This window comes from Panicum virgatum, chromosome 5K, assembly GCF_016808335.1.
Source record: "Panicum virgatum strain AP13 chromosome 5K, P.virgatum_v5, whole genome shotgun sequence".
NCBI lineage: Eukaryota > Viridiplantae > Streptophyta > Magnoliopsida > Poales > Poaceae > Panicum > Panicum virgatum.
This window is the reverse complement of record NC_053140.1, coordinates 56370429-56393163: the sequence shown is the minus strand read 5'-3', so window position 1 is coordinate 56393163 and position 22735 is coordinate 56370429. Positions and strand designations below refer to the sequence as shown.

Below are 22735 nucleotides of genomic sequence, written 5' to 3'. Positions count from 1 at the left end.
TTGTACGCCGCGACAAGAGGGGTGACCTGGTATGTGTATGTATGTACAGCCAGTCAGTTTTTTGTTTTTGCGACGGAAGTTACTCTGCGCTCCACATCCACGCAGAATTTTGGTTCCAATTCGCATGAATCCTATGCTGTTGTTCGCACAAAATGTGGGGTTTGGCAATTTCCGTGGCTCAAAATCACAGGAATGGAGCCAGTTTCATGAAAAGATATAGGATGACGAAAAAGACGCAAAGGACCCAAAGGACCCCCCCATTCCTCCTCCCATCTTCCTTCCATCATTTTGATCACAACCCCACCGCCACCAGAAAAGCACACGAGACAAGCGCAACCAATTCCTTCCCAACGGCCGTAGGGGGACGAGACGGCGAGGAAAGCAAAGCTCCCCGCCACGCCCCGGCCGGCCGCCCCCATCCATTTCTGAGGAAGGATCACCACCTCCCCTCCGTTCCCCTCGCGTCGCGTCGCGCGATTCGATCCGTTCCGTTCGTCGCCGCTGCGGCTGCGCCCCGGACCCCAGCGACGCCACCAAAGGCTGCGGCCGTCGCAGTCCCATCGATTCCGCCCGCCCGCCCGCTTTCCCACCCCTCGAAGCCGAATCCGATGGTTCCACCCGTTGACCGCCTCCGCCATCGGAGGCCGCGCCGCCTCCTCGGCCCGCGCGCCCCCGCCCTATAGATAGACACCCGCCGCCCACTCCGCGATGGCGGTCGCCGGCGACGACGACGACACCATGGAGCGGGACTTCGCCGCCAGGCTGCGCCTCGCGCACTCGCCCTCCCCGGCCCCGCCTGCCGCGGCCGCTTTCTCCTCCCCCACCGCCGCAGGGGGGATCGCCTTCCGCGCGCCGCAGGAGCAGTTCACCGCCGGCGACTTCGAGCTCGGCAAGATCTACGGCGTCGGCTCCTACTCCAAGGTTGGTTCTATGCGGCCACCCACTAACTGCTTGCATCATGTGTCGTGGATCGTCGGAATTGCGTGCGGTTACTTATCGGGGTGAGATGCCAAATGGGCAGGTGGTGCGGGCCAAGAAGAAGGACACGGGCAACGTCTACGCGCTCAAGGTCATGGACAAAAAGTTCATCACCAAGGAGAACAAAATCTCCTACGTCAAGATGGAGCGCATCGTGCTCGACCAGCTGGATCACCCGGGCGTCATCAGGCTCTTCTTCACCTTCCAGGACTCATACTCCCTCTGTTAGTGCCTTACTGGTCTAAATAGTAGCAGTTGGCATTGCAAGGAGCTGCTGATTCAGTAATGCTGTGTCTCTTTTGGCTTGTAGACATGGCGCTCGAGTCGTGCGAAGGAGGGGAGTTGTTCGATCAGATTGTTCGGGTTAGTGTCCACTGCTCATAATGTGGTTCATCCGTGTTCTGTCATTGCTTCTTACATGCCACGTTGGTTTGCAGAAAGGTCGTCTGTCTGAGGACGAGGCACGGTTTTATGCTGCTGAAATTGTTGATATATTGGAGTATTTGCACAGCGTCGGCCTAATTCATCGGGATGTCAAGGTATGAAAATCATGATGGAGTTTTCCCATGGGACTTATTTTAATTTGCATTTGACAAGGACTATTATTCTTTCAGCCAGAAAATTTACTGCTTACTTCTGATGGGCACATCAAGATAGCTGACTTTGGTAGTGTCAAGCCTACGAGGGATACTCCAATCAAAGTCCTTCCAAATTCGACTGGTAAGAGAAAACATAAAGCTGTGTTGAATTGTCATAGAATTCGTAAATGCTCCATTTTTTAATTCTTGTGCATTTATGTACAGATGAAAGGGCCTGCACATTTGTTGGAACAGCTGCATATGTGCCACCTGAGGTCCTGAACTCTGCCCCAGCAACCTTTGGGTGAGTGAACATGCAGCAACCAATTACTGTTGGAATACTTGTTTTCCTTCACTACACTTAAATTCTTCATAGTTTCACGCATGCAATGTTGTTTGTATTCTGTGAGTTATTTAATGCATTATCCAGGATCAGTGTTTCATGCTGTTGACTATATTAGATACATAAAATATTCACACTGCATTATCCTCACTGGCAGTAGGAAATTAAATGAGCTTTGTGCATAAAATGCTAAAAACTGAAGGTCTGAGCTCTCACATTGCTAGATAAGTTCATCGTGAAAGAAAATGATGCATACTTGAAACTGCACTTTGTGGTGATTTGGTCATAGCCTCATACATATTTTTGTTATTAACTTCTTGACAGAAATGACTTGTGGGCATTGGGGTGCACACTGTACCAAATGCTTTCTGGCTCTTCACCATTTAAAGATGCCACTGAGTGGTTGATTTTCCAGAGAATCATTGCAAGGGACATCAAATTCCCTGAGTATTTTTCAGATGAAGCAAGAGATCTTATTGACAAATTGCTGGTATGAAAGACTTTGTGCACAAGCTCCTCCTTTAGTCTTCATGTAAATACAGTGCAATTTCATAATACTGCAAACAAAAAGTCTGGACATGTTTCCAGTTCCGGTGGAAATAGCAGGTCCATGATTCCCATGAAATGTGTCCAAACCTCCACCAGCTACCTGCTTTGGGTCAAAGTAGGGATTCTTTTCCCTGTGGACTGTACCCGAGATCTTGTAAAAAAGGATTAGTTTAAAAAAATAACCCTGACTTTAAGAAATAATAAAGTAGCCTAGCCAAGCTTAGTGGGGAATAGTTCTGTGGTGTTGGAGACCACTAGAATATGCCAGTCAATCATATTCTGGAAAAATCCATTGGTTTCGTAGTTATATTACTTACTGTCCAAATGCAAACATGATGATTTTGCATAATAAATTTGCACAGTTTCCCTAAAAAAACAATTTGAAGTTCCAAACATATAGGCTTGACTTATCCTATTCCTATATCTATCTTATTATATTATGCAGGATGTTGATCCAAGCAAAAGGCCAGGTGCGGGGCCCGATGGTTATTCTTCCTTGAAGAAGCACCCTTTCTTCAGAGGCATTGACTGGAAGGACCTGAGGAAGACACGACCACCAAAGCTCGCGGTTGACCCAAATGTATTTTTGTTACATATGTCAAATAAAACAGTTAATATATTCTGGCCTTCCTCTTCCTGACAATATCCAATTCAGGCAAATGAAGATGAGGACAGCCAGGATTCAAATTGGCTATCACACATGGGAAGTACCACAGTTAACCAACAGTCAAACACTGTTAGTATTAACAGTGCCGCGTCGTCATCTGAAGTACGCTCCCATATATCTAAATTAGCATCCATCGACTCCTTCGACTCAAAATGGTAAACTTCGCTTATCATGAAATTGATTATACCTTACAAGAGTCAGTAAAGAGAAATAAACGTAAAATATAAAGTGGATATGGTGGACGTCATGCTCACATTTTTTTTTATTTCACAAGTAAGCAATTCACGTTGACTATTTTCCTTAAACAATGTGACAGGCAAGAATTCCTGGACCCTGGTGAGTCTGTAGTCTTGATATCAAAGCTGAAGAAGATTAATAAGCTAGCAAACAAGAAGGTCCAGCTGATCCTCACTGATAAACCTCAATTGATCTGTGTTGACCCGTCAAAAATGGTGGCCAAGGGGAACATTATTTGGTCTGATGACCCAAGTGAACTTAGTGTTCAAGTAACAAATTCATCACATTTTAGAATATGCACGGTATTCATCTAAATTTCGCTGTTTCTTTAGTATATACTGGAACTTGCATATTTGTCACACTTAATTGACTTCTCCCGCAGCCAAAGAAAATTTCAACATTTGAGGACTCAAAACAGCGTGCCTGGCAGTGGAAAAAGGCAATTGAAGACCTCCAACGCTGCCAGAAGTATTGATTTTCAATTCAAACCAGGTTCCTGAAACCTCAAATTAGGCAATGTTAATACAGTACAACATCCTTTTCTCTTAGAGGAACATGAAGGGGCTTGTTTTCCTGCTGTCCTGCTCATGTGCCTGGTTGCAAGGAAGTTGTTACTCGCTAATTGGCATGTTGACGATGACCCTATGAATTTTCCATTCTATTGACACTTACATATAGGGCACAATTTTGTTTGTTGTTTTTGTGTCTGTCGCCGTGGATAGCTTCAAACGGTTGCGCTCCAGAAATATTAACACAGGAAACAATTTCATCGAAATGGCTTCAACAGTGCTTCCCATGGTTCATTGTCAATTGTCTTCTGTTCTAGTGCATCTATAACTGTGCATCTACAAATTTATGAAGAGTTAATTAGATATGTGCCATTATAATTTTTCTATTTTTGAAACACACTATTACTATTCAAAAAACTATGTCACTGCCATTATAAATCTGCACATGTTTGAGATACGCCATTGCATATGCCTGGAGACGATTTGGGCCCTGTGTCAGATGTATGACGTGTACGGTATATCTCGTATGGACAAAATTATCCCTTCCTCCTCTCTCACTCGGGCCTAGTCCTCAGCCTTCTTCCCCACAACATCTCTTCCTCACCTCTGTCTTCTCCATCTCCAGCCTAAGCGAGTTGAGGTGAACGGATCGTGCTGTTGTTGCCACCGCCGCCGGAGCACGCTGGCAGGCAATGGCGTTGAGCGAGCTGCACCGCCGCAAGCCGAGCGTGTGGGCGGGCGTACGCGTCGACGAGCCGCGCCGCCGCCTGCCGAGCGCTTGGGCGGGCAACTGTGTTGAGCAAGCCCCGCTGCCACCCCACCCGAGCGCATGGGCGGGCAACCGCGTCGAGCAAGCCCCGCCGCCGGTCGAACACGCGGGCTGGCGGGCCGCATCGAGCGAGCCCCACCGCCGGTCGAGCGCGCGGGTGGGCGGCCGCGTCGAGCGAGCCCCGCTACCGCCGGCCGAGCGCACGGGCCAGCGTTCACGTTGAGCCCGTTGCGCCGCTGTCGGCCGAACGCGCGGGCTTCCGCGCCTACGCCAGCACACACACATGGGCTATGTAACACCCCATTGTTAATCGCGATGCTAACCATGTGCTTAACCCACTAATCATGTACTTAAGTTCATCGTTAGCGCTAATCAAGTCGTATAGTAAACATCATTTTAGCCGTGTTCGTCCGCGTTTTTCTCCATGAGCCGAGCCTCAAATCAACTTTCGCCCAAAACAAAAGTTGTAGATCATTTCTTCCTCTACAACTCCTATTTTGGCCAAATTTCAAGTTGCCATATGAATTTTTGAGTTTCAATCGGTCAAACGCGAGCCAAAATTTGGTCAAATGGATCACTGTGCTGCACTGCTCTTCACTGTGTCGCCGCGACGCCCATACCGGCGACTGTCGTCGTCGGCGAGCTTCCTCCACGCATCGGCGATCGCGCCCCGAACTCGGCGTGGGCTCGTGCTTATCCCCTCCCGGCGTTCAACTTCGTTCCCCCTCCCCTTCTTCTTCCTGCTCGAGCTCGAGACGAGCCAAGCCGAGCAGAGCCGCCGTCGCTCGCCGCGCCGGTCACCCCTCGCCACCCCACCTCGACCCTTCGCGCCCCAACCTCCCTAGCCTCGCCCCGCACCTCCTCCACCCATCCACGAGCTTGATTGAGCCGTTTCCCCGGCCGAATTGAGCCCGCGACCGCCGGACGCCATTGACGTTCTTCACCGAAGCTCCGCCCTCCCGTCGACGAACCACTTCCGGCCCTCCTTCGCGCAAACCAAGCCCTCAGTGAGCATCCCCATGCCGCTCTCGTGCTCCCAGTCCTCTTCCCCGCTCAAATCCCGCGCCGCCGCCGCGCCGTCGTGGGTGCCCTGTGCCACCGCGCGCGCCGCCGCGAGCTGCCCCTGCGCGGGGCCCCGCGCCGCTGTCGAGCGCCCCGCCACCGCCCGGCCATCCTGGCCACGGGGCCGCCCCGCCCCTCCGTCGGCCTGGGCCGCCGTCGTGCGCCCGTGGCCATGGCCACGGCCATGGCGTGCGTGCGGGGCAGGGGAGGGCGCTGGGGGCTGGGCTCCCACTGACGTGTGGGGCCCTGTCGTCGGTCCCCTCTTTTAAGTTTTGTTTTCCAGTTTTCATTTATTTATTTCGGCTGAAAACTTTGAAAATGTGTAGAAAATATAGAAAAATGTGAAAAATACAAACTAAATTTGGTTGGGTTGCTTAGATCAAGATCTTCATAGGAAAAATACTCTTGCATGCTAAATGTCAGTTTTGCCCCTGCTAAAATTTTTGGTTGAGTTTAAGCTAGTTTATTTAATACCGGTTGTTATGTTGCTCTAAAAACTATGAAATTTATTCAGTAGATTACTCTTTGTATGTGTAGTCCACTGAAAAATTTTCAGGTGCATAGCCTATGTGCATGTTTGTGGATCTAATATTGCTTGATTTCCATTCTAGGGCTAAGGTAAATGTTTTCGGCCATCATTAAATGTTGGTAAATTGTTTCTGCACTCCTTATCAGTAGTTTTTCATGATAGAAAAGTTGTGCTATCATATCCTTGCTGCATGTTAAGTTTTTATCTTTAATTAGTTCCTAGCTTCATTATTTATCCTTTATTCTTGTGGTTAGTTAATTTTAAGTCCGTAGTTTATGTTTTCCTTGTGCTCTAGATGTGCGATTAGTCGTCCTAAGTAAGTTTAATAGCTTTGGTTGAAAGGAAACACTTCAGGCTAAACTAGGTTGGAAACTAAACTTACCTAGCAGCGCCAAGCCATTTCCTTTATCGCTTGTTTTCCTTGTTATTCGTTAAAGGATTGCCAGTCATGTCATCTTTTAACCGCGTTGCATTGCATCCTGGTTACTACGCATCGTTTTATTTAGTGCATGGCATTCTTTTTCATATGTGTAGACGCCACGAACGAAACAGTCTACGAGCTGGTTGCTGAGCCGGTCCAGGAGCCGCAAGCAGGAGAACAGCAGGAGGACGCAGTTGAGCACGCTCCCGAAGAAGTCCCTAACCCCGTTGACTTGCAAGGCAAGCCCCGGAGCATAACCTTTACTTTTAGTATTTCATGTTTATCTATGTATTTGTGCATTTACGTTCTAGGAGTTGTATGAAACCCTAGTATGCATGTTTTTCCTAGGTACCTGCGAGTCTATACTATTGTACAGGTATCGTTAGCAATGCTTTGCTAAGTAGGATCTCAGTAAAAGTCGAGTGATTACTGTCACTCGCGAGTTTTAGGATCTTGATTCCTTAGCAATAGCTTGGAAATGAGTTGATGAGTAAAGAGAAATAGAGACCAGGCGGAGATGAGTTGGTCCTGGTTATGAATGGAATGGATGAAAAGAAATCTCCGCCTGTGTCGATTGAGGACCGTACCGTTGTTGGCAGTATTGATCAAGTTTGAACAGTACTAACCACATACCGGGAGTAGGAGGTAGTCGAAACCGGTAAGCTAATGACCTGAATTACAACGATACTTTGAATCACGACCTGCTACTCTGGGAGTGGAATGATGGCGGGTGTTGGAGAGTATGTCGCCTCCGGGTTCTCCGGGAGTTCGCCGTGAGGGGCCCTTCACCTGGGTTTTGGCAGGCGTGATTCAGACGTCGGGGCGAGGATGGGAACAGTTGACGTGTGTGGCCCGACGGGGTTTTCATGTGTCGTGTGAGTTAGGTCCACCTTGCAAGGTTAAATCAGATCGATTCGTCGTCTCTCTCGGTTAAGAGAACCTTGGTTACTTTGTCACATCGTAGTAAAGGAGGGAATGAGAATGGAATGAAGACATTTGAATTGGGTTACTAGAGGTTTAATGTGATCAACCAGATGTGCTATAGATGTTCATGCTAATCTAGTCGTTGCTTATTAAACTAAATAGATCTAAAATATTGAAAGTAAGGATCCAGTATTAGTAGCTTTTCAGCAAAACAAACCCAGAGCCAAAAGCCTGCATGTCTAGGAGTCGGCTAAGTATATACCATAGTCGGGTAAGCCTTGCTGAGTATTAGTATACTCAGGGTTGTTGTTGTAACCCTTTTGAGCAGGTTGTGTTCCCGCTGACTTCGAGGAGGTCTGTGCGTCCTGGGTTGGACAACCGCTTCCTCCGGATTGGACCGTCGAGTGGATCCCGTCTTCTCCGTGAAGTTCGGGCCAGTTGGCAGCACATCGTGGGCAAGATGTGAGGCCCACTTTTATCGTCGTTCGTAGTACTTTATTCTATTCGAACTCGGTTTTAAACTTCCGCTGTGTATTTGAACTCGGTCGTTTGTATTCAAACCTTTTATGTAAAACCGTGTTTTAAATTAATTTGAGAACCTCTGTATGCTTGTATCACCTGTGCTCGTCTTCGTGCAAGTCTCCTAGTGCAATTGTGATCCTGGAGTACAGTAGTTTAATCGGGAATTACCCGACGGACTGCCGGATTACACCGTTTTAAGTGCGAGATAACTTGATTATTTATTAAGATGATAGTTAACGCACTTAAGCCGGTTTAATTTGGGCGGATCTGCTACAGGCTAGCTGCTCGTCGCCGGCGAGGCCTACACCGGCTGAATCGACGAAGGTGCGCGTGTTGTGTTCACTAGGAACAGGGAATGGGAGAGGACAGAGGAAGGTGATGACACATTGGGTCCACCTGTAAGTGAGAGAGTGGAAGGGACTTCTAGGTCCACACGAAAATAAAATGTTGCCCATACCTGCACATGGGCCTAAAGACGTTGGAGGCGTATATAATGACATATTTCAGCTTAGGCAAGAATTACAATGGCAGTAGTATAGTTTTGCGAATAGTAATGGTGCGCTTCAAAAAACAGTAAATTATAATGACGTAGATCCAATTAACCTATTTATGAAGTCATTATTTGATTTTGCAAGTTACTGAGTGATAATTGTCGCATCGCTTATTTTATCTACATAATGGAATCACATAAGGTAATCATATAAGGTATCGTAGGCTGCTACGTTTTCCATATATTTTTACATAAACAATACATTGATTGAGATCTGAATTACTATGGGATAATTGTACCCATCAGAGCCCATTGGCATGATATGACAATTTAGCCAATAAGTTAATGCCCGTTCACAACATGAAGCAGGCATCCATCTTTACCATCATTGTTATATAGCAAAGATTTTGATGATTGAGGTAAACTAGTGTTTGAAGTCATCGGATGTCAAGCGATGTCCAATTTCTTCTGTATCCAAGCTAGACCCATGCTGCGTAAGACAAGCCAACAAGTACAAACGAATCAGACAACCCAACCTGAAACCTGAATATACTGAGGGGTCATCCACAAGACGCTCAAGGGACTAATAGCTTCAGGTTCACCTATATATCTTGAGCCGCCTCATTTCCACGAGCGCAACAACAACCGTCGTGATGATCGAGATCGCCAACCCCATATAGTCCGCTATATCCTGCTATAACTGCTTAATTAAGAGTTATTATTTATCCAGTTAAACCATATAATTGGTCTTTATTTATTGTTATTTTAATATTGATTGAGAAATCGATTCCTCTAACTTAACATCGACTTTCGAGAAACCAACTCTAGTTGGGAACTCAAATCTTTATTCACCATAACATAATACAATATAAGACTCTTACACTTTTATATGCCACCCTATCATAATATTATTACTTATCTAACAATCTTGTCATCTTCTACTTAAGAGCTCTTATGCCATAGTATGCCAAAAGAAGATAAAAGCACCCCTATTTATTGGACTTCATAGCTCATATAATTTTGTCATGTGTCCATTTTCTACACACTTTTTACAAAATATCTAACCCTAGAATTTTTCTCATGCTTATCTAACCATACAAATATTAGTTTATAGAGTATTTCATATTTTATCATGAAACATGACAACCATGGTTCATGCATACTCTCTAACCTTTTAGAAGCTTCTCATAAGTATGCATTGCTATTTTCAACATTTTGAACTCCATCATTTATAAAATTTAGTATTTCATCAATGATGCAATGAGGGAATGAAGCTCTAGGCGAGCGTACTTCAATGCATGGATGTAATGAACTTTGTAACCTATATCTGTTTGATTTAATGTTTTGAACATATAAATTGTGAACTTAATTACTCAATTTGTAAAATCGCTAAATGAGGTTAGTGGGAGCTATATCCCGCTATAGCCTTCTCTTACCTTCGGAAAACTGACCGCTAAAAGTCGGAGTCAGCGTGTGTTGTTGTTTTCTTTCTTTACTTTAGCCCGCTATTTTAAACATTGGTATGGAGTCGGCGTGTGCTTTTGTTTTCTTTATTTTTCTCGAATACGTAGGAAAGCTGCATATCATTGTATTAAGAAGAGAATAAAAATTTGTTTACATTTCTTTCTCTTTTTTTTTTGAAAAACTAGTGTGCTGTTTTTGTATCTGAATCCCGTAGCACTGCACTTCGCTTACAATTACAAATACACAGAAGAATCCGCACCAACATTGTTCAGCAAGTCGCAGTCCCGTGAATCAGAATACTCTTTCGCCGACAGAACAATCAGGGTCTAGTGCAAATCCGCAGCGTAAATAGATGCTCATGCAATTATTTGCAACCGACCGTCTAGTCTAGCACAGAGCCGACAGCAATGTTTGTTGAACAGAACAAATATCACAATTCACAACCCCTAGCTGGCTAGCTGTCTAAACAGGATTTTTTTTCTCGAACGCGCAGGAGAACTGCGCATCAATATATTAAGAAGAGATTGTGGGGGTAAAGCGCCCCAAAAAAATGTTACAGGGATAAAGAGTCTGTAACACGCCCTAAAAAACTAGTACTTTCTCCCTCTTAAAACCTGGACACTAACAGGGACCAAACCACACGAACACACACCCTCTTCAGCTAAGAGAGAGCTAAGGCGAGGAGATATGAAACTCCTCTAGCCCCTGCTACAGGCCACAACTGGACCTCCTCTCTAAAGGCTTCCACAACCCGGGAAACATTGGGGGTCTCACCATCAAACACACAATGGTTGCGATGCTTCCAAATTAACTAGGCCCCTAAGATAATGATAGAGTTAACTCCTTTTTTACCCCTGACCAGAAAGGATGTTGCTAACTCCTCCCCACCAATCCACAAAGCAGATATCAGCTAGCTGTGACGCTGCAGCTTGTAACCCAAATTGCTGCAAGATGATGAACCAGAATTGCCGGGTGAAGACACAAGAAACCAGCAGGTGGTCTATTGTTTCTTCAATTTGATCACAAAGTGGACATTTTGGTGGATGGTTAAGGCCTCTTTTAGCAAGTCTGTCTGCTGTCCAACATCGATTATGGGCATCAGTCCACAAAAAGAACTTGCATTTCCCCGGAGCCCAGCTTTTCCAAATTCTCTCCCAAGGGTCGAATTGGGTGGCACCAATGAAAAGAGCATCATATGCTGATTTGGTGGAATAAAGACCAGAGGCTGTGAACTTCCAAATATGTAAATCTTCCACCTCTGGCTGTAGCTCAACATCTGAAAGAAGCTCCCAAAGATGAATGTATTCAATCAGAACTTGCACACTCAATGCTCCTCTAATATCTGAAATCCACATTCCATCAGTTATAGCATCGAACACTGTTCTTTTCCTTGCTCTTACTGCTACTGCACTGTATAGATGTGGCAGGGTTTGTTTTAGGCTTTGGTCAAGCAACCAGCCATCTGTCCAAAAACTAGTGTTTTTTCCATTTCCAATTACTATTTTGACAGCCATTGCAAAAAAGGACTGGACCTGGTGTTGGGCCTGAATTGGGAAAAAAGACCATGCCTTTTCAGGTTCAGTTTTCTGCAGCCATAGCCACCTAAGTTTTAGTGCCCACCCCAGTTTTTGGAGGTCAGAGATGCCAAGTCCTCCTAAAAAAACTGGTCTTGTGACTTTTGGCCATGCAAGCAGACAATGCCCTCCTTTAACATCCTTCCTGCCCTTCCATAAGAAAGCTCTTCTGATCTTGTCTATTGCCTTCAAGACACTGGGTGGTAGCTCAAGTGCTAACAAAATGTAGATGAGCATTGAGGTGAGCACATACTGGACCAATATTACCCTACCAGCTTTGGTGAGCAAGTCAGCCTTCCAACTTGGGAGTCTGTCTGCTACTCTTTCCACAATGGACATTGCTTGAGCTTTGGTGAGTTTGTGAGGGGAGAGAGGAACCCCCAGGTATTTACATGGAAACTCAGAGATTTGGCATGGCAAGGATTCCTGCAAGAATACTTTGTCATCTTCACTGCACTGGAGGGGAAGGACACTGCTTTTTTGGAGGTTTGTTGTGAGCCCAGAAGCTGTTCCAAATAGCTGCAATATATCCAAAGTGATCTCAATATCACTAGCCGAGGGTCTCAAGAAAAGCACCACATCATCAGCATACAAGGAGATCCTATGGCGTAATGCTCTTCTCGCCAATGGTTGTAGCATATTCTGTTCTGCAGCTTTATTTATTATATGACACAGCACATCCATGACTAGTATGAAGAGCATGGGGGACAGTGGGTCTCCCTGTCTAAGGCCTCGCTGATGATAAATTTTTTCTCCTGGAGAGCCATTAAGGAGTACCTGAGTGGAAGATGTGCCTAGCAGCCCACTTATGATATCACACCAAATTTGCCCAAAACCCAACTGATTCAACACTTCCAGGAGGAAAGGCCAAGAAACCGAGTCAAAGGACTTAGTGATATCCAGTTTGAGAAGAATGCGGGCCTGTTTCTGTTGGTGCAGGAACTTTGTAGTATGTTGGACCAGCATGAAGTTGTCCAAAATGAAGCGACCTTTAATGAAAGCGCTTTGGTTGGGGGAAACCAGCTGATTCAAATACCCGGCAAGTCTGTTGGCGAGGATTTTTGTTACCATCTTGGCGAATGAATGCACTAAACTGATGGGCCTGTAATCCTTTATACTGGATGCATCCTCTCTCTTTGGTAGGAGAGTGACAAAAGCTGAATTCAGGAGCTCAAAGTTGGTGAATTTTCGGCTCCATACAGCTGATATCGCAGCCATTATGTCCACTTTGATAATCTGCCAACACACTTTATAGAATCTGCCTGTAAATCCATCGGGGCCAGGAGCTTTATCGGGAGGTAATTCTTTTACTGTTTTCCAAACTTCCTCTTCTGAAAAAGGAACTTCTAGGTCATGTAGAGGAATATTTGGCATGTCTAATTCTGCTAGATTAACTGTCATCTCTCTGTCAATACTGCTGCCCAGCAAGCTGTTATAGAAATCAAAGATATGTTGCTCCTTTTCCTCATGTTTGGTGAGGATTGTCCCCTCGACCGTGGTGATCTTAGCAGTGAAAATTTTCCTCTTGCGGTGTCGGGCGTATGCATGAAACAGAGATGTATTGGCATCACCTTTCTTAAGCCAACCAATGCGGGATCTACTTCTTGCGATGGTACGCTGCAGAGAGGAAAGAGCCAAGGAATGCGGCTTCAATTTGTTCTTGAGCCATAATTCGAGCCTAGATAATTCCCTAGAATCTTGTGCTATTTCTAACTGATGGAGCACTTCCCTGGCTAGTGCTAGTTGTGAATTGACATGGCCCACTTTCTTTTGGCTCCAGCTTTGAAGTTTTCTAACAAGTGTTCTGAATTTTCTTGCCAGGGTGTCAAATGGACAATGAGAAACTGCCTCAGATGCCCAAGCTGCTGCGACTACCTCTTGAAAACCATCTAGGCTGGGCCAAAAGGCCTCAAAATGAAATCTGGCCTTAGCCGGTTGTACATCATTCAAACCTAGCAGGAGGGGGCAATGATCTGACCCATCTGTGGCACAACTCTGCAATAGACAGTTAGGAATGCTGGCTCTGATTTGGGTTGGTGCTAGTGGGGGTATTTTAGTCGCTTGGCGACATGATCTAGGATAAGCTGTCTAAACAGGATTAAGAATACAAGTAAAATAGATCTCTTTTTTTTTCAGAAGAGTACTGCAAGGTGCAAGCAGATTTGACCATCCTCCATCCTCAAAGGCAATGTACAAGAACATAAGAAAGCATCTACAACCGACTTTGGAATAAAAATCTATACCAAAAAAACCAATAGCTAGTTTATGCGCTTGACTGTCATGTGCTCATGAGCTCATCTCACGCGTAATCATTGTATGAAAACTGTACCCTTTTTCTTATGCACTGTTGGTGCAAATTTTGGGCCAACACGAGAGCACTAGCACGTGTAGCGATCAGAGGCGCGCATTACAGCGCTACTACTCTGATCCGGTCAGACCAGTTAGAGAGGCCGGTCAAACCGGTCGGCCGGTGAAGATCCGATGAACGCTCACCCAGGAGGAACCCCGTCAAGGCAAGCGCAAACAGTTCTATGGTGGCCAGGCCACCTAGAACGTCTTCACACATTGTCGGGACGAGAGAAGAATAGCATATACGCCTTCTAAATTTTTTTTAATATGAGATCTCAAACCATTAAGAGCTAATTCGGCAAGATCTTTTTTAAAAATAATCAAGCTATAACATCGGTTCTTTGTATCTCTAAATCTTCTAATATATTCAGCAACGAGAGCTTCTGCACCGATGCAGAAGATTTGTCTCATTTTTGCCACCGGAGACTCGATGCCGGGAAGAAGTCGCCGGTTCTTGTCACTGATTCTTCTTAATCGGAAAGAACAAGTGCCGTTGGTAAAGTCGAAGAACAAAAACTGCTCTTGCTTGCCACCTTTGTTCTTCTTGATTCTTGTCGCTCGAATTCTCTAGAGCAAAAGTGCTGATAACGTGTTTAGAGTAAGAGTATTTGAATGTAAATGAGACACACAAAAATGGGAGAGGAATGAATCCTTTTCTTCTTCATTGATCTCTTTGTACATATATATACATGATGAAAGGGCATGGTGAATGGATGTGATGCCCTTTGATAAACAATCGCCACCGGCAGTTATTAATGTTGATCACCATTAAATTCATTCACAACACTTATCTAGTAGGCCGTAGTCTCCTGCTACGTCTCGGGGGGGAGATGATTTTAGACAGGTCGTAGCTCCATTGCGCGACCCTGCAGCCTTGGAGAGAGGATTTTAGACAGCATATTATAATCTGAATACTTAAAACGAAACATTCTGCAACACGTCTGACAGGGCCACGGAGGTTGAATCTGGAAATGTTAAATTGCTCACGCGAAATGGTAATAACTAACTCAATCTTGCCTACAATAGGCTGGTTCACTGTTTTTTTTAAGGATAGGCTGCTTAATGGTTGCTTGAAATAGATAGATGGAGGAGGACAATCAGTACGGTGCACTACCAGCAGAACAAGGAGTCTGCACCGAACTCTACTACTACAATCACAAAAACAACAGCGAGCAATTAGTTTTACAACTAGTGCGGCACGAGCAGGTGTCGTCAAGGGCCAAGAGAGAAGACAGGGAGGGAGACACGCTGCCGCTATATATCGCGGCCGTTGCCGCTGCACCGTGGGAGCATCCGCGGTGTTCTCTATCTCTGCCGGCCGCCGGTCGAAATGGACCAAACACTGCCCCCGATAACATACAACGGCATGCGGGCACGCAGCGGACCTCATACCGCATATCATCACTTTTGCTAACATGGCAAGTAGAGAAAAAACTAGAGTTTCATGAGATATGAAAAGAGTTTATCACCATAAAACTTATCTGGCACAATTACTTAATTCTCAATCTAGATAATTGTGTCCATGAAATTCCCACTGAGACTAGCCTAAACGGGCACATATGGTCACACAGAAGCAGACCCGTTGCGTAGTTTACGCATCACAATCTCATCCGTCCAGCACGGATTCGACACTTAGGGCGCGATTGGTTTGCGGATGGCAACAGCCTGGCTTGCATGCCGCGTACAGGCCCCGCTGTGGCCAGGCTCGCCGGGTGCTAGAGCTGCTTGAGAGCAAGGTTGGTTAGTAATACAGCCAGGTTGTAAGAATTCTTATAGTCTACTTCTTAGCCAACTAGTATAATAGTTTAGTTTTTCATCATTAATATAAGACTCACATGTCTCTCTTATAAAGTTTCTTAGTTCTTGTGACCAAGCTGGCTGCAAGCTTGCAACCCACCTCTCTCTCCTCTTCTTTCTTCCACCTCAGCATTTAGTTTTCTTACAGCCTATTATTATACTTCTCTGATTGGTTCACGTACGCATATGTACAGTCCCAGTTCATATGCTATTCGGTTGCGGGAAACGGCCGATTCTCTCCGTATCTCTGGAGCCTCGCCTGGAGGATCTTGCATGTGCGCAGACTGACCGAGTAGGTGGACCAAGAAACCAAACACATGGAGCCTGCATCCCACGGGCCTGGTTGAGCTGCATGCAGCCAACCAATCAGGCCCTTATGGACGACGATTGGAAAGATAAATAAAATATCAACTGATTGATAAGGAGCAAATCTCTGAAGTTTTAGAAATAAACTTTACTGGAGTAAGTCTCTAGCTGCTAGGTTCATGTGCAGAGCCTTAATAGCACCTTAAAAGCCAGAAAATGCTAGTACACATTAGTCCATACACACATTCTCTCCCTAAGAGTGAGCAGCATGCTCAACCACAAATAAACACAACATAAAAAGCGTTGACAATACAACATGGAGAAATGAAACCGAGAAAGCCAGAATAATAAGGATACAAAATACGATTTCTAAAGATTACACAATTGCATAATGGTATAGATAATTCTGTATAGTTAGAATGTAATTTTCAATGAAGTGCGACTAAAGTTTATAATGCCTGCATGCAAAGAGTGTCTTCACATGGCTCCAACTACTTCTTGTTTCAACAAAATATGGAAAGGTAGGACTGATGAAATTGAATATTTACAAGCAAAGGGAATATCCGAAAAGTCAAGTAATGCAACATTGGGCTCACTCATCCCCAGTGATCATAGAAAGTATGATAAGCAGCCTAAAAAGTATACCTCACACACTAGAAAATTAAATACAATTTATGCACTCTACTAATTATAACAAATGGTTGTAAACTACAACAACAAATCATTTAACAATAGATTAATAGTAAAAAATTTCGATAGGAAGCATACATTAACAAACGATCCAAAACTGTATATCAACCCAAACACCTGCAACACATATGACCCAATTTAACCAAGTATGAATGGGGTTAGCAGAAACAGTAGCACATCAAAATCAGCAGAGGCACCAACCAGCGTCGCATGTGCATCCAATCTGCCTCATATCCTATCTGTTCATTCGCCTCATCAATGGCATTTTCAATTTCATTCTGCACAAGAATTACCACAGCCAGCTCATCCAAGTACATTAACATTTTATTATCCACATGAAACTTAAAAGCAAAAGGCCCTGAGCTAAAATATATGCATCTCTTGACAGTAAGATGTGTCTGAAGAGAGCACATCGAACTCATTGGCTGTACCACATATAAATATGATTTTATTTTAGTGAACAAAATCCTTGAGGAGACATTGATGATAGCATTTCACTCAAGTAATAGAAGTTCCTTTAAAATGTGAAAAATCTAACAGCCACTCAAGACTTCTACTGATGACAGAAATGACAAAATCAGCATATAGAAAAAGATCTATCTAGCAGGTATGTTCAATTAGCTTGGCCTCGCAACACCACCTTGCAAATACTGCATCAAATCACTTTATGCTTCTTGCTTGAGGCGGTGAGGTAAAACTTCATTCATCTTTTCCTTTTAGGGTAAAACTTCATTCATCTTTTCCTTTTAGAATAAGTTAGCTGTCTTGCATTTGTTACCACCTACATTTTCGCTTTTGTGTGACTAAACAGATGAATCTGGCGATGCTAAATTCGTCAGACACCAAAGAGCAGAACAAAGGGGGTATTCTGAACTCATGTCTTTGTTCTGAAAGCATCTAACGTTTGCAAACGGGCTTACTGATAAGGACCTCATTTCATCAGTTCCACATCTTTGTTCAACTGCGTAAAGTGCATCAACAGATCCGCCTCACAGCAGTTCCTAAAACACAGTGACAGCAGAAAGCAATGGCGCAATGGTAGCTTGCGAGATGATGACCTTGTACAATACGTAATAAACTGTAACGATTAACGAATACACAAATATGCAGTAATTGAATCATATCAAACATACATCCTGACTGTCAGTTAGACAAGAGTAAGACAATTAAATTTCAGTTTGTTCACTACGACATCCAAATTCATTTGGTGGTAGATCAATCCATATAGTATACTCAAAGAAATTAATAAAAGAACACTAAAAATGTTTTCCTTGGTGATGAAATAATGGATAACTCACACCTGTCTGTTGCTTGCATGTTAAGGGCCAAATCAAGTAGCACGAACTGAACTGGGAGATTCCAATATATTACAGTTGCAGCAGTAAGGAACCGAACCTACATAAACAGAACAGCTCATGGCAAAAAGTACTCATTTGGGTTAGGTGTCTATAAGATCAGGAATCTCTACAAGACTGGTGCTGTTACAATCAGCAACAATTCCAATCTGGTGATTCACTAGCATAAACCACAACCATCAAACTAGCTGGTTTAATTGATAACATGAGAATCTCCAGTAGCAAGGACAATAAATAAAAGGGAATGACAATTGTGATAATACCATCAGGACGATAAATAACATGAGAATCATTGGTACGATATGGTAACACCAAGATGATTATTACACTGCAGTAATAAGCACACTTGTGACTACACACGGATAGTACTCAACTTAGGCTTGGGTAGGTGGATCTTGCAAACACACAGATTACTTGCATAACCGCTTTGCTTCCTGAATCCTGATCTAGATGTCCTTGTCGTCGGTGCAGTCCTCCACGCTGGTGACCTTGGTGCAGTCCTCCACGCCGGTGACCTCGGTGCCGTCCTCATCGTCGGTGACCTCGACCTCTGTATAGTCCTCCGCATAGCCCTTGGTACGGTACTGCTTGATGAGGATCTGCTGGTACTCCCTCATTTTGTCAGCCAGAGCCTTCTGTTCGTCATAAAAATCGCGGAACCACTCAGGACTTTTGCCCAACCTTTCTTCACGGAAGCCAGCGAGGGGATTGTGGGGATTCAGTATCATGTATTCGACGAGCGCCTGCGGCACAATCATCTTGACCACCTTCTTCCTCTTCTTTCTGGCGCCTGCCGGCTGGCCAACCTCTGCGGCGCCTGCCGGCTGGAGGTCCTCCGCCACCTTGCAATTCTTTCCAGGGACATCCACCTTAATGCCAAGCTTCAGAGCCCGCGCCGCAATCTCGCCATTCTGTCGATCCCATCTCTTCTCCCGGCGATCCATGAGAGCCTTCCGCTCCTTCTTCAGTTTGAGGATCTGATCCTCCAACGACGCGCTGGCTTCCTTCATCTTCATCAACCGCGGCGATCTCCTCCTGAATTCGATGTCACCGTCCGCCGTAGCCCGCGATCGAGCCCCAACCTCTTCCAACTTGCTCATCGCCCGCGAGCCCAACCTACCTCTCTCTCGATGCTCTTCTAGATCTGTTTTTTTTTATCATGCAACTCGCTGCTTTATATATTAACCCCAGGCTCAGCCAGATCGCAAGCCAAAGCCAAGTTTACAAAGTCAGGGAGGGGATCCATCCAAACAGATGGATGTTCCGGGTCCCGATAACGACCAAGCTTAGCTAGCTCATGAGTAGCATAGTTACAAGAACGAGTGGCGAATTTTACACTAACTGAATTAAACAAGGTTGCAATAAGAAACTTTGCCTCTCCGAAGAGTACTCCACCGAGTGCTTGATCATGCTCCTTCGACTTCGGAGCTTTCACCAATAATTACGAGTCTGTCTCCAACAAAATGCTCTGCATTCCCACTTCAGCAACCGCTTTCAGAGCTTCGACGCATGCATGTGCTTCAGCACATAGTGCATCTGCAACAACTTCCATACATCCAACACCTGCCATAGCCGCCTTTCCTTCAGAGTCCCGCACCACAAAGCCCCAGGCACCCCTTTTGTTTTCCTCACAAAAGCCACCATCTATGTTTATTTTCCAAATACCTTCTGGTGGTGCATCCCAACTGCAAGCTCGGCCCCTAGATACTGGCCTAGGTCCCTTGACATTTGCAGTGGATATCATAGCCATACGTGCACTAAAAGTCACCTCATCAGTGGATCTTCTCTGCTCTCCAGCATTAGTTTTGTTCCGAGAATTCCACCATGACCAGAGCAGGCCAATCGTTGTCATCTTCTCTTCCTCTTTTAGAGACAGGATGCAATCTGAGACATGTTCTGCACCCGACAAAGTGCTCAGCCTGATCCTGATTCCTTCCAAGTTCATTGCTCTCCAGCACTCCTTGACATATTTGCAGCGTAGAAAACAATGGCCACCATCCTCATCCAACCTCCAACAGACAGGGCATCTAGTGTCAATTTCCATCCCTCTTCTAGCAATGTTCATTCTCAACGGCAAACTGTTGTGGGTAAATCTCCATAAAAAGTGACGAATTTTTGGTGGACATCTTAGCTGCCATATTCTTTTCCAACTAAACTCAGGTGCCTTTGGCGATGTAGTGCTTCCACTGCCTTCCCCACACTGGCGACATCTATCTCGTGTCCTGCCATCATCCAACACATGATAGGCTGATTTCACTGAAAATATCCCCTTCTTGTCATAATGCCAGGCTAGCAAATCCTCCATATCTTGCTTAACTGGGATACACAAGATGCGAATCACATCCTCCTCCTAGAAAATCGACTTAATTAACTGCCGATCCCAATCACCACTCTCTGGGTCAATTAGTTCAGAGACCCGGTGCAGGAGTGTTTGGCCACGTGGAGTAATCGGTCTTCTAGTGAGACCATCTGGTATCCAAGGACCAGACCATATATCAATCTGTGTTCCATCCCCAACTCTCCAGATTAACCCCTCCTTGAGAGCTTGCACACCATGCACAATGCTGCGCCAGGAGTAAGAAATCCCTGGTTTTTCCCTTACCTCGATCAGTTTTCCATCAGGGAAGTATTTCTGTGGATTCCGAGGCCAGGTCTGCCCGAACTCATTCACCATGTTTGGGCTTCAGCTCTTCTCTTTTCAGGTCGACTTTTTTTTGATGGGTTTTCAGGTCGACTTGGCCCAGCGGAGGAGGGAACACACGTTTAGTTCGAGTTCTAGACTAGATGGGGCCGCTTAGGTGCAAAGGCATGAGGCCCACGATCATACACAGCCGCTAGGACGGGCGTGATTATCCATCGCTTCGAGTGATGGTTTCGCGAACCGTCACCTGAAATATATGGGATCCTACCGTAATTTAATGTTTGATATTAGTTTGGGCCGCCCCATTTATTGTTTAATTGATGTTAAATAGAAGACAACTTCTACATCAATGTAAATTTGAAACTAAAAAAATTTAACTATCAAATCGAACATCCAAATTAAATTTGGATTGTACCATTATTTTTTTTATAAGATCTTCAAAACAAAACCACACTTGAGTATGTTTGTATAATATTTTCTAAAATTAATTTTTAATACTAAATAATTAATTTCAGATCCTGTGAACAAATATTTTAAGAACACAAACAAATAATTATCTTCTATGAACAAAAATTGAAACATAATGAACAAATTATAGTGTGCAATGAACAAAATATTATAGATCGCGAACATTTGATTGTATATGATAGATAATAAAAAATGAATATCACGAACAAATGGATTAACTTCACGGAACAATTTAGTCTACAGCAGGAACAAATAATTTGGCCGAGTCAATATGGAAAATCGGCTCTTTTTTACCATGGTACAATCACATAGAGCATACACCTAAGGAGAAAAAGTTTTAAATCACACCCCGCCCCCGCTCGGTAGAGAGAAGCCAAGCGGTAGAGAGAAGCCAAGCTCTGTAGAGAGAAGCAAGCGGTAGAGAAAAGCCATGGCAAACATGGCAGATGACATGGTGCCCGTCGGTATGCCCATGGTCCGACATAAAATCACAGAAATTATCAGAGCAATGATTCAGGCTCAAACGGACCAAGTGTAACCCAAGAACCAAGATGTATAATTATTCTATAAGGTGAACAAAACATATTCACCCACCGACAAATAAAATCAAATAATATAAAAGAAATATATTCCAAATAAGAAAAAAAAAGTTGAGTTAAAATTAAAAATGTCGACATGGTCATGAAAAGGAAAAATAAGAATACAAAATGAAAATAAAAAGAAATTTAGGAGGGCTAAAAGAAGAGAAAAGGGAAGGAGAAAGAAGTCTATCAACGGACTCAGTCAAAGAAAACTAAATAAAAGGTAAGAAATATTAATTAAATAAAAATTAGAAAAAGTAAGAAATAAAGAATGAAACAAAAAATAAAGCTGCAAACCATAAGAAAATATAGCAAAAGAAATATTAAGTATTACTATATGTATAGCATTCGTATGCTTAGTCCATAGAAAAAAGAAAAAAATAATGGTGAAATAAACAACATAAAAATGAAATAAAAAATATCAACCAGAATATGGTAAAAAGTGCATACGAAGTGAACCGATACAAAAGAAAAATACAAAGAAAAAAAAGAAAGGTCTTGTTGCTTTTTATGTCTATGCATGCATGTGTCTGCTCAAATAGTTTTGTTTGGGGTCATGTGCAACTAGATTTGTGTTCCAAGTGTTATGATATATAGCACCTAGGGGCCTAGAAAGTCAGGAAATCATGCAGCATTGCATAGACCTACTATATGTGACAAATCAATGCAGGCTGTCAAATATTTATTGGGCTAAGTGGCTTGGACCGTGTATTCTTCAGGCGATAGATCGTGGTTTTGTAGCACGCACGATGTATAGTCCGGGCGTGCTAGGACGGCTTCTCGCGGTCGATTGGACAGCGCTCCCACTTTACTGCTCCTACCTTCCGCACATCCTCGCTACTCGCTCAGCAACACATACGAGTCCTCTGATCCCGTACTTGCTTACTCACTGTCTACATGGACACCGCAGTCCTCATCTCTTTTTATCATGC

The 22735-nt window shown here is 44.3% G+C and overlaps 1 protein-coding gene across 2 annotated transcripts; it reads left to right on the top strand.

Annotated features, from left to right (window-relative positions):
- The first annotated feature begins 287 nt into the window (after window positions 1-287).
- LOC120708819 (3-phosphoinositide-dependent protein kinase 2-like) lies at window positions 288-4162 on the top strand. Of its 2 annotated transcripts, none has more exons than XM_039994236.1 (11): window positions 288-921; window positions 1022-1202; window positions 1289-1341; window positions 1416-1517; window positions 1593-1698; window positions 1782-1860; window positions 2224-2389; window positions 2894-3028; window positions 3104-3270; window positions 3432-3654; window positions 3735-4162. In XM_039994236.1, the coding sequence occupies exons 1-11, from the start codon at window positions 709-711 to the stop codon at window positions 3825-3827; spliced, it is 1518 nt and encodes a 505-aa protein (XP_039850170.1). In that variant the 5' UTR covers window positions 288-708; the 3' UTR covers window positions 3828-4162. The 2 variants fall into 2 exon arrangements, with proteins under 2 accessions (XP_039850170.1, XP_039850172.1); XM_039994238.1 differs by having other exon boundaries at window positions 302-921; window positions 2894-3016.
- The last annotated feature ends 18573 nt before the right edge of the window (window positions 4163-22735 follow it).